General features: G+C 40.5%; 1 protein-coding gene across 1 annotated transcript in view; it reads right to left on the bottom strand.

Moving 5' to 3' along the window:
* The window catches only part of LOC126413335 (myosin heavy chain, clone 203-like), a 235,317-nt gene that overhangs the window by 90,107 nt on the left and 133,023 nt on the right, over window positions 1-12,187 (bottom strand). The window contains exon 7 of the mRNA XM_050083246.1: window positions 11,418-11,604. Within this exon, the coding sequence (XP_049939203.1) occupies window positions 11,418-11,604 (187 nt within the window). The remainder of the gene's footprint in view (window positions 1-11,417; window positions 11,605-12,187) is intronic.

Raw genomic sequence — 12,187 nt, 5'->3', positions numbered from 1 at the left:
TGCTAACTACAGTCTTCCGAGAGAGCTACTAGATGGTGCATAGATCAAAGAGAAGATGAGCATAGTGAAGAAATGCCAAGAGAGATGGAGCTGCTACACCAGTCCATCAGCTGAGAGGCACAGGTTGCTCTTGACTTCTGCAGCAGTTCACCGGCTGAGCAGCACAGTCCCTCCTGACTTCTACTGAAGTTCACTGGTGAGGAAGAGTTAACTGAATCACTGATAATAATTTCTAGAAAAGAAATGCATGAGAATTCTGCAATGAATTCCATGCTTCACATTTCAGGAAGGAGCTAAGTGACAAATAACCTTCCCCTTTCTCCTTCCAACAAACACCTTTGTCTAATCATTTAAACTCTTATCATCATTTCCACAAAATGACAGTTGTTTAATCAATACTATTTTATTGTTTACAACCGTTTTCAGAATAATGTAATTTCATCATCTGCAATGAGGAAACAATATGTTACGGTAATGGATAAGGAGCAATTTAAAAATGAAAATGTAACAACAAACTGATGACGAGACATTATTCACATAAAACATAAAAAAACAACTGAAGTTTCCTTCCACCCTGTATCATCTATGGAACAACCGAAGTTCCACATTCCAATCTGGAACCAAAGAAGTTACCAAAACAAAAAAAGTTTCTTTTGCATATTGCATTATCCTTTTTCTCTATTTTACATTTCTTATGTATTTTGTAATTCTGCAGATAGTCCTTTACAAACGGATTTTTTTTTTATTCTGGTGTCTTCTTAGATTCCCTATTTTATAAATTGGAACACGGAATTTTAGTTCCACAGATACTATAGGGTGGAAGACACCCTCAGTTTTTTTTTTTCCACTTTATAAGAGTAGCGTCGATTCATCAGTTTGCTGTTACATTTTCATGTTTGAATTACTGCTTATCCATAATTGTAAAATATTGTTTCCATCATTAAAGTGTGTGCCAAAAGTTGGAATTACACCAGTCTTAAACATTAAAATCATACTGGTTCAACAACTGTGCAGTTTTCTTCATTTTATAAAAATGGACATGTACAGTTGTTGTTGCCCTATAAAAATAACTCTTTCTTATCATCATGTATGCGAGTCCTTCCAAGGAATATCACACTTCTTTCTCTTGTGATTTTAGAAGAAGTCATTTGTTACAATCAGCTGAATCTACTGCGGAAGCCTTTCATGTCTCTCATTCCCTTCCCCCATTTTTTTTTCTTAGTGCTGTTACTGCTCAGTAGTTGCCTGAGCACCAGTTGCGCCATTTTTCAATATTACTGTTAGTCAACAGTCACCTCAGCAAAATTCTTTATCCTCTTTCTTTTTTTACTTTACCATTCCTTACAAAGTTTAACTTCAGCTATCTGTCTCTCTCTTTAAAGTTTCTATTTTCTCAGTAATACTAAGTCTTCTAACATTGAATTTCAAAAATGGCATTACTGTTAATCTTTCTCATGCTGTCCCCTACCCGAGTACCCCTCACCGAGGTATTGAAATGTTGTTACAACCATAAATTTGTACAGAAGAAGAAAAATGGTGACTGTGTGTAAAATTTAAAAGACTGCATGTTCTGGGAACATTTCCTTGAGTCTTTAATATAGTGGTTTCCATTACCTTCTCAGACCCAAACCTTACAAAGGCAATTTCCAATCCCAAGGGAAAGATAATATCTCGATTTTGAATTAGCTCCTCCATCCACTTTTGTACAAGCCACTTGCACATTGATGGCAGTTCCTTGTACCACAGAACATGATTTTATTCATTCTTGGGAGCAGCAACTTTAAGTATACCTGGAGATGTTGCAATAGACGTCACAGATACTAACTAGTGCATCATGGTGGTGTGTATGAAACCTATAAAGACCTTATTATTTAAGATCAGCTCCATTAAGATTGTGCAATATTAATGTCACAGAATGAAAAAATCTGTTAAATACAGCATCACATTGTCCCTCATTGAAATGGTTTCTAGAACATTTCCTAACCATATTGTAATAGATATATTCATTTCTGTAGGTAGGGCTGGAATGCATACTTGTTCCCTTTCTATCTGACATGATTGTAATCTGAAATATCAATGCATGGTTTTGCAGCAATATATACCAATAAAATTATCTCAAGTCTCCTGCCCATCAAGTGGTTTAAAATCCATGAGCTTTCAGCCAAATACTCCTCAGTCATTGTCAAGTGGTGACTATCGTCCAATTCTTATATAGCCATGCTGCCTTCTGTGATGTCACTGGGGCTCACTCCAGTGTCATACATGATAATGTTTTCATTTCAGCCTTACAAAGGCTGGTCCCCAGATGTGCTTAGCTGCAGGCCGCTGTCTTTATCTCAATGACTTCTTTTATGTCCCTATCCCATAAACCATTAGTCCATGTAATAACAAATGTCTTGATAAATGCAACACAGTGTACATATTCCAGAGCGTGCTCTGCTGCCCATGATTTCTCACAGAACTGTAACTGAAAACATCTCTCATGTCCTACATGGCACTGTTCAGTAATACGGACAGTCAGTCCCACATAAATGTGTCCTACCCACTTGGTATGGTATATACTCCCAGTGTTTGGAGTTTACATCATCTTTCATAGGTTTCATGAGTTGTCAAATTATTGCTGGAGGCTTGAAGAGTGAACTGAATTTATGCCTCTTCAGGAACCAGCTAATCTTTCCTGTTACTGTGCCACAAAACAGCAAAAATGCAAGCTTCTTCATGTACTGCTCAGGTGCTTTCTGCTTACATTTCTTCATAAAGATGGCTTGTGAAATCTGGCAGTTGTAGCCATTTTTCTTGAATACTTTACCTAACTAGCTCAGTTCTTTCTGTACATTTTCATCTTCTGAGATGGCCTCCACTCAGTGCCCCAAGGTCCTCCATATGGAAAGTTTCAGGTAGTGGTATCTGGTAGCTGTTAGTGTGCAGATACTGCCCTGTGTGGGTGGGTTTCCAGTAAACACTGTGGATGAGACACCCATTTACTTTACAGCAGATGACGACATCAAGTAATGGCAAGGCACAGCCTGTCGTTACTTCTATCATGAACTGTCATGAATGTTGTTCATCTGGTCCTAGAATTCTCCCAGCTTTCGACATCCATAAGACCAGACAACAAATGTATCGGCAACATCCAAGCATTAAAGCCTAGGATACATTGCATGTATGTGAATAATGAGACCACATCAAAGCTGACCATCATATCTAAGATATCTGATATCCAAAATTTTAATTTGTTACACACTAGTAATGTCCACTGTCCATTCACCTATATTTCCGCAAGAGACTCGGTTCCTTTGTGCATCTACACTGAAGTTACCGAGGCAGTAATGCCTACAAATGTACTATATATCTACATGTGAAACCTGCTCTGTTGGACATGTCTGAAAGAATAGACACCACACTGTTGGTTGATACAGTGCTATAAATACCAAATTTCAAAGGAAAAACAGAAACCAGCGAGAATTGAGCAGCAAAATAATTTGATGGTGAAAGCTGAAAATTTGTAGTGGACTGGGATTTCCCACCCAGCATAAGTGGTTGCCTTAATTGCCTCTGCCATCTAGACACTCCCCCACCTGACCCAAATTCTCAGCTTGTCACACACTAGTAGCATCCATTGTCCCTTCACGTATTTGCTCACAGCAGGGCTTGCATTCACGCAAGACCGTTGGACCCTGTTGTGTGTCCACACTGAAGTTGTCAAGGCAGTCATGCCCACAGATATGCTGTATATCTATGTGTGGTGTTGCTTCTGTTGGACATGTCTGACAGAACAGAAACCACACTGTTATTTGATAAAATGGTCATAAACATCATATTTCGAAGGAAAGATCAATACCTACTGCAATCAGGAATCAAAATAATTCAGGGAAGAAAGTTGAAAATTTGTGCCAGACCAGGGCACAAACCCAGATCTCCTGTTTAAGATGAGTGGTTGCCTTAACCACTCTAGCCATCCAGATATGCTTTCCAACTGACCCAAATTCTCAATATGTCACACGCTAGTAGCTTCCACCATCCATTAACCTGCTTGCTCGCAACCGAGCCCTACAGAACATACACCACTCACACATATATATATAGTATATCTGTAGGCATGACCGCACAGATAATTTCAGTGTGGATGCACAACAGGGTCCAAGCCTCTTGCAGGAATACAGGACTCGCTGCAAGCAAGAAGGTCAGTGGACAGTGGAAACTACTACAGTGTGACAAGTTGAGAATCTGGGTTGAATGGGAAGTGTTTCTGGATGGCTGAAGCGATTAAGGCAACCACTCACATTGAGTGGAAATCTGGGTTTGAGTCCAGGCCCAGCACAGAATTTCAGCTTTCACCACAAACAAATTAAGTTGATGTCTGATTGCGGTTGGTGTCGATCTTTCCTTCAAATTTTGACATTTACAGCTGCTGTATCAACCAACAGTGTGGTGATGGTGCCATTGGACATTTAATGGGAAACCCATAACTTTCATTTACAGCCAACCTTTTTGTGAAGTACCGGTACTTTTAGGCATCACCCTGGACATCGCTCCTGCACAACCTAGTTACTTTTATCATTATAACAATACATTCTTTTTCTGGGCTCATGGACATGAAAAGCTGGGAGAATTCTTGAGCTGCATGAAGAACATCCACCATTTGACAATAGCTGAGGAGCACTCAACTGAAAATTCATGGACCTTTAACCAATTGATACAGCTGGAAGCCTGAGAGAATTTTACCAAATGTAATCTGACCCATGTGTGTACTGTGTAGTACAATGACAGCTCATTTCTGGCTTCACTGAGCATGAGTCCTTCACAAAGAGGCTTCACCCTTGGAACTAGTTGTGGTTATGATCTAAATTAGCTTGCATCTGATGTTTCAGATCTGAATTTGCAATACTGTCACAACAAGTACTGTCTGCAGGCAATTGCCATAGCACATTGTTATCCAAGGTAATACATTATTGCTTTAAAGTCTGTATCTCCTACAAAAGTAAGGCATGAAAATCTAACATTCATGTATTGATAGGATAAAGCGCACCTCAACACATTGAGGAGCATAACAAAAATCTGTTATAATTTCAGTGTGGACTGTTGTTATATTGATTTGGGAAACAACTTCAAACTTATCACTCTATATCCAAACCTAACGGAATACCTTAAAGAAAAGCCTTCCTCAACAACGGATGTTTCACAAGTTTTTTATCATGTTACATTTGTTTTTTATAAACACATTAGTTATCGGTTCTCTATGTTGTTAAGTATGTCGAAAATCTGTTTTAATTTTAATTACAGCTGGAGTGTTTTGCATAAAACAAAGATGATGTGACTTACCAAATGAAAGTGCTGGCAGGTCGACAGACACACAAATGAACACAAACATACACACAAAATTCAAGCTTTCGCAACAAACTGTTGCCTCATCAGGAAAGAGGGAAGGAGAGGGAAAGACGAAAGGATGTGGGTTTTAAGGGAGAGGGTAAGGAGTCAATCCAATCCCGGGAGCGGAAACACTTACCTTAGGGGGAAAAAAGGACGGGTATACACTCGCACACACACACATATCCATCCACACATATACAGACACAAGCAGACATATTTAAAGACAAAGAGTTTGGGCAGAGATGTCAGTCGAGGCGGAAGTGCAGAGGCAAAGATGTTGTTGAATGACAGGTGAGGTATGAGTGGCGGCAACTTGAAATTAGCGGAGATTGAGGCCTGGTGGATAACGGGAAGAGAGGATATATTGAAGAGCAAGTTCCCATCTCCGGAGTTCGGATAGGTTGGTGTTAGTGGGAAGTATCCAGATAACCCGGACGGTGTAACACTGCGCCAAGATGTGCTGGCCTTGCACCAAGGCATGTTTAGCCACAGGGTGATCCTCATTACCAACAAACACTGTCTGCCTGTGTCCATTCATGCGAATGGACAGTTTGTTGCTGGTCATTCCCACATAGAATGCATCACAGTGTAGGTAGGTCAGTTGGTAGATCACGTGGGTGCTTTCACACGTGGCTCTGCCTTTGATCGTGTACACCTTCCGGGTTACAGGACTGGAGTAGGTGGTGGTGGGAGGGTGCATGGGACAGGTTTTACACCAGGGGTGGTTACAAGGGTAGGAGCCAGAGGGTAGGGAAGGTGGTTTGGGGATTTCATAGGGATGAATTAAGAGGTTACGAAGGTTAGGTGGACGGCGGAAAGACACTCTTGGTGGAGTGGGGAGGATTTCATGAAGGATGGATCTCATTTGAGGGCAGGATTTGAGGAAGTCGTATCCCTGCTGGAGAGCCACATTCAGAGTCTGATTCAGTCCCGGAAAGTATCCTGTCACAAGTGGGGCACTTTTGTGGTTCTTCTGTGGGAGGTTCTGGGTTTGAGAGGATGAGGAAGTGGCTCTGGTTATTTGCTTCTGTACCAGGTCGGGAGGGTAGTTGCAGGATGCGAAAGCTGTTGTCAGGTTGTTGGTGTAATGCTTCAGGGATTCCGGACTGGAGCAGATTCGTTTGCTACGAAGACCTATGCTGTAGGGAAGGGACCGTTTGATGTGGAATGGGTGGCAGCTGTCGTAATGGAGGTACTGTTGCTTGTTGGTGGGTTTGATGTGGACGGACATGTGAAGCTGGCCATTGGACAGGTGGAGGTCAACATCAAGGAAAGTGGCTTGGGACTTGGAGTAGGACCAGGTGAATCTGATGGAACCAAAGGAGTTGAGGTTGGAGAGGAAATTCTGGAGTTCTTCTTCACTGTGAGTCCAGATCATGAAGATGTCATCAATAAATCTGTACCAAACTTTGGGTTGGCAGGCCTGGGTAACCAAGAAGGCTTCCTCTAAGCGACCCATGAATAGGTTGGCGTACTAAGGGGCCATCCTGGTACCCATGGCTGTTACCTTTAATTGTTGGTATGTCTGGTCTTCAAAAGTGAAGAAGTTGTGGGTCAGGATGAAGCTGGCTAAGGTAATGAGGAAAGAGGTTTTAGGTAGGGTGGCAGGTGATCGGCGTGAAAGGAAGTGCTCCATCGCAGCGAGGCCCTGGACGTGCGGGATATTTGTGTATAAGGAAGTGGCATCAATGGTTACAAGGATGGTTTCTGGGAGTAATGGATTGGGTAAGGATTCCAGGCGTTCGAGAAAGTGGTTGGTGTCTTTGATGAAGGATGGGAGACTGCATGTAATGGGTTGAAGGTGTTGATCTACGTAGGCAGAGATACGTTCTGTGGGGGCTTGGTAACCATCTACAATGGGGCAGCCGGGATGATTGGGTTTGTGAATTTTAGGAAGAAGGTAGAAGGTAGGGGTGCGGGGTGTCGGTGGGGTCAGGAGGTTGATGGAGTCAGGTGAAAGGTTTTGTAGGAGGCCTAAGGTTCTGAGGATTCCTTGAAACTCCGCCAGGACATCAGGAATGGGATTACCTTGGCAAACTTTGTATGTGGTGTTGTCTGAAAGCTGACGCAGTCCCTCTGCCACATACTCCCGACGATCAAGTACCACGGTCGTGGAACCCTTGTCCACCGGAAGAATGACAATGGACCGGTCAGCCTTCAGATCACGGATAGCCTGGGCTTCAGCAGTGGTGATGTTGGGAGTAGGATTAAGGTTTTTTAAGAAGGATTGAGAGGCAAGGCTGGAAGTCAGAAATTCCTGGAAGGTTTGGAGAGGGTGATTTTGAGGAAGAGGAGGTGGGTCCTGCTGTGACGGAGGATGGAACTGTTCCAGGCAGGGTTCAATTTGGATAGTGTCTTGGGGAGTTGGATCATTAGGCGTAGGATTAGGATCATTTTTCTTCGTGGCAAAGTGATACTTCCAGCAGAGAGTACGAGTGTAGGACAGTAAATCTTTGACGAGGGCTGTTTGGTTAAATCTGGGAGTGGGGCTGAAGGTGAGGCCTTTGGATAGGACAGAGGTTTCGGATTGGGAGAGAGGTTTGGAGGAAAGGTTAACTACTGAATTAGGGTGTTGTGGTACCAGATTGTGTTGATTGGAATTTTGAGGTTTTGGAGGGAGTGGAGCTGGAAGTGGGAGATTGAGTAGATGGGAGAGACTGGGTTTGTGTGCAATGAGAGGTGGTTGAGGTTTGCTGGAAAGGTTGTGAAGTGTGAGTGAGTTGCCTTTCCGGAGGTGGGAAACCAGGAAATTGGATAGTTTTTTGAGGTGAAGGGTGGCATGCTGTTCTAATTTGCGGTTGGCCTGTAGGAGGATGCTCTGAATAGCCGGTGTGGATGTGGGAGAGGAAAGATTGAGGACTTTTATTAAGGATAGGAGTTGACAGGTGTGTTCATTGGCTGAGTTGATGTGTAGGTGAAGGATTAGGTGGGTGAGGGCAATGGATTGTTCAGTTTGGAACTGGTATAGGGACTGATGGAAAGAAGGGTTGCAGCCAGAGATGAAAACTTTAAGTGTGAGGCCTTTGGGGGTTATGCCAAATGTCAGACAAGCCTGAGAAAATAAAATATGCGAGCGTAATCTGGCTAGGGTGAAGGCATGTTTGCGGACGGAATGTAAATAAAACTTAATGGGGTCGTAGTGGGGGTGTTGTGAGGGTGACATGGTATTAGAAGGTGGAAAGTTTAACATGAGGTTGAAATGAAAATGAAAGATAAAAATATATGGGGAGAGATAAAGGTGAACTGCCAACCCAAAGTTTGGTACAGATTTATTGATGACATCTTCATGATCATCTTTGTTTTTAGATATATTTTCCTACGTGGAATGTTTCCCTCTATATATATATATATATATATTTCCACACAAATTTCAAGCTTTTGCAACCCAAGGTTGCATCATCAGGAAAGAGGGAAGGAGAGGGAAACACAAAAGGATGTGGATTTTAAGGGAGAGGGTAAGGAGTCATTCCAATCCTGGGAGTGGAAAGATTTACCTTAGGGGGGAAAAAAGGACAGGTATACACTCGTGCGCACACACACACACACACACACACACACACACACACACACACACACACACACACACATAGCCATCTGCACATATACAGACACAGGCAGTGTGTCTGTACATGTGCGGATGGATATGTGTGTGTGTGTGTGTGTGTGTGTGTGTGTGTGTGTGTGTGTGTGTGTGTGTGTGTGTGTGTGCGCGCGACTGTATACCTATCCTTTTTTCCCCCTAAGGTACTGTGTCTGTATATGTGCAGATGGCTATGTGTGTGTGTGCGAGTGTATACCTGTCCTTTTTTCCCCCTAAGGTAAGTCTTTCCACTCCCGGGATTGGAAGGACTCCTTACCCTCTCCCTTAAAACCCACATCCTTTCGTCTTTCCCTCTCCTTCCCTTTTTCCTGATGAAGCAACCTTAGGTTGCGAAAGCTTGAAATTTGTGTGTGTGTTTGTGTGTTTTTTATTGCCTCCTATCAACATACCAATGCTTTCGTTTGGTAAGTTACAGCATCTTTGTTTTTAGATATATTTTTCCTACGTGGAATGTTTCCCTCTATTATATATATATATACTCCGACTGATGCGTTGCACTCAAGGACAACCCAGTCTACTCACTATCAAACACAGACTGATTGAGAAAAAAAAGAAGGCTATAAGTAAATAAATTCAACTGTGGAAGAGATATTTCCTTAAATATAATCAACTACAGACCTGTAACAAAATTAAATCTGAAAAAAATTGAAAAGAATATGAAATAATGACAAATGTTTGGACATAAAAACTGAGTAGCAGTGCTTAAAACATTACCCGAGAGTACTGATATTTGAAAATCTTGCTGTCACAACAAATTTGATAATTTTTTATTGATTTGGATTTGTGTCTTAATGAGATATGATAATAGGACATACCGTAACAAATCTAAAAGTTATTAAAAGGAAAACAATCAGCCTAATAGAATGTTAAGTCACGATATACCAAAATGAAGGTAATAATTAAAACAGAAACATTAATAATAGAAAAAATACAGTATAAGATTTTACTTTGTTTCATAATTATTAATAACAGGAAAGGAGAGGCTAGCTGTTACTGATAGCCTAGGAGTAGACAACAACCAGAATTTGGCTAGAATACTTTTGGAAAAATATGTGAAAACTCAAATTATAAATTAGTGAACCCAAGCATCATTTACTAGGAACACAGTGACCACTGTAATTAATATCCTAATAAAAGAGCCACAGGTTGTGCAGAAATTGTTTCACTATTAAGGGTTCAATTTGTCAGATGTGAACATCATCAGATAATTGTTGCCCTAGTGCCAACACATTAAGGGGATTAACAGTCTCGCTCACTTCCATAGTCAAACACAGTCACATTTGATTGTGGTACCAAGCAATGCTTTTAGCCTCCTAATGTGTGGTCACTAGGGCAATGATTATCTCATGCTGCTTTTGTCTGACAAGTGAAACTTCTAATAGTGAATCAAATTTAACTGGATATCAAATCACAATATTGAGATCAGATAAAAAAATAAAATAAAATAAAAAAGTCACTATAGTAGATTATAATTAACACAATATAATGAAATGGAGCAAAAGTACTCATGTACGAACAGGATAGTCCCCCTTTTCCATTCATTTCAGTGAATTATATTCTCACAACACAATTAATAGCCTTGATTTTAGATAATTTTATAAGGTTATGCTACCTCAGTCATACATGCACAAGCGTGCTCCCCCCCCCCCCTTCCCCACACACACACACACACACACGGGTGCCAGCATATGTGATAATGTGGGCAAATGTCCAACATGTAACAACCCCTTCCTGTAAAGGTATGAGCTTCATATCTGTTGCTCTTAAACCTCATTATATCTCTTCTACCTGCTCCATTCACAACAGCCACTCACCCTTGTTGTACTACAGCAGAGAGCAACAGCCACTCACTACAGCTGCACAATAGTACAGGAGAAACACAGAATGTATCTTCAAACAAAAGAAATTCCAGATAGGAATGTCAACAATGTACGAAGAGACAGATTGCTGTTTACTGTAAAGATACACATTAAGTTGCAACAGGCCCAATTAAAAGACACTTACACATAAGATTTCAGCCATAGCCTTCACCAGGAAAAAAGAAACACACATAATTCGTTCACACAAGCAACCACACCACACGCACATGACCATCAACTCCAGCAATTCGGACCAGAATGGTATTCTGTCCCGAGCTGCCAGAGTTGGCAGTATGTGTGTGTGAAGTGTGCTTGCTTGTGTGACTGAATGACATGCATATCTCTTTTTCTGATGAAGGCTGTGGCCAAAAGCTTATGTGCATCTTTTAATTGTGCCTGTCTGTACTTAATGCGTCTCTCTATGCTAAGTATCAAGATTTTTGTTAAAATAATGCTAAGATCTTCTTGCAATTAAACAATTATCAGTTTGCTGAGGCCAATATTTGTGAAATTTTTGAACATATATAACAAATCAGAACTGAAAATATAATCCCATTATCCATGGTTCTGCAAAACTGTTTTATTACCTCTTTTTGTATATCTTCTAATTGTTTCAAATACTGCTGCTTCTGTTGATCTAAATTATTATAATTTTCTTTACATTCTTCCAGTTGTACAGATAAATGGTTCAGGACCATGTCTTTATTACAGAGTAACTCATTTAGTTTAAGTATTTCAGCTTCATCATTTCCTCTCAGTAATTCCAGTTCCTTCCTGATTGAAATACATTATTTAGAGGCATTGAAACTACTTCTTGAAATAAACAATAAAATTCAACATGAAAGGAAAAATATTTGTTTTCAGTTTTCTTCATCTACATTTCCAAGAGATATTTTAAGCAATATCTTCTTTTTCTTTATAATCCAGCAATAACAGAGCCTTAATACTGGCAATGGACCTTCCTTATGGACAAAAATTTACAGTAGCCAACAAGCATATTACACAAAGAGTAACTCACTTTTAGTGGCCTAAATATCAATTAAATGAATCCAGACAAATCAAACAACATATTTTTAATGACCTGTACATTGTATCACCACAAACTGTCAATACTGTAAGGTTGCCAAATAGTCAACATCAATTACTGATCACGTACAAAGATATTATGGTGTGATGTAGTTGCTGTTTTGAACATGTGGTTAATTTATATAACAGTAGTTTAAACATGTATGTCCCACATTGATCATCTGAACTTCTTCGCCAAGGCTGTAATAATTAGTTTAAAATCCAAAAATATTATCTCTTCTACACTGCGTTTTGTGAATAAACTTTCTGCACCATTTATGACTTAACATAC

The sequence above is a fragment of the Schistocerca serialis genome, chromosome 7 (assembly GCF_023864345.2).
Source record: "Schistocerca serialis cubense isolate TAMUIC-IGC-003099 chromosome 7, iqSchSeri2.2, whole genome shotgun sequence".
NCBI classification, from domain to species: Eukaryota; Metazoa; Arthropoda; class Insecta; order Orthoptera; family Acrididae; genus Schistocerca; species Schistocerca serialis.
The sequence above is the reverse complement of the archived record's forward strand: the minus strand, read 5'-3'. Positions and strand labels throughout refer to the sequence as shown.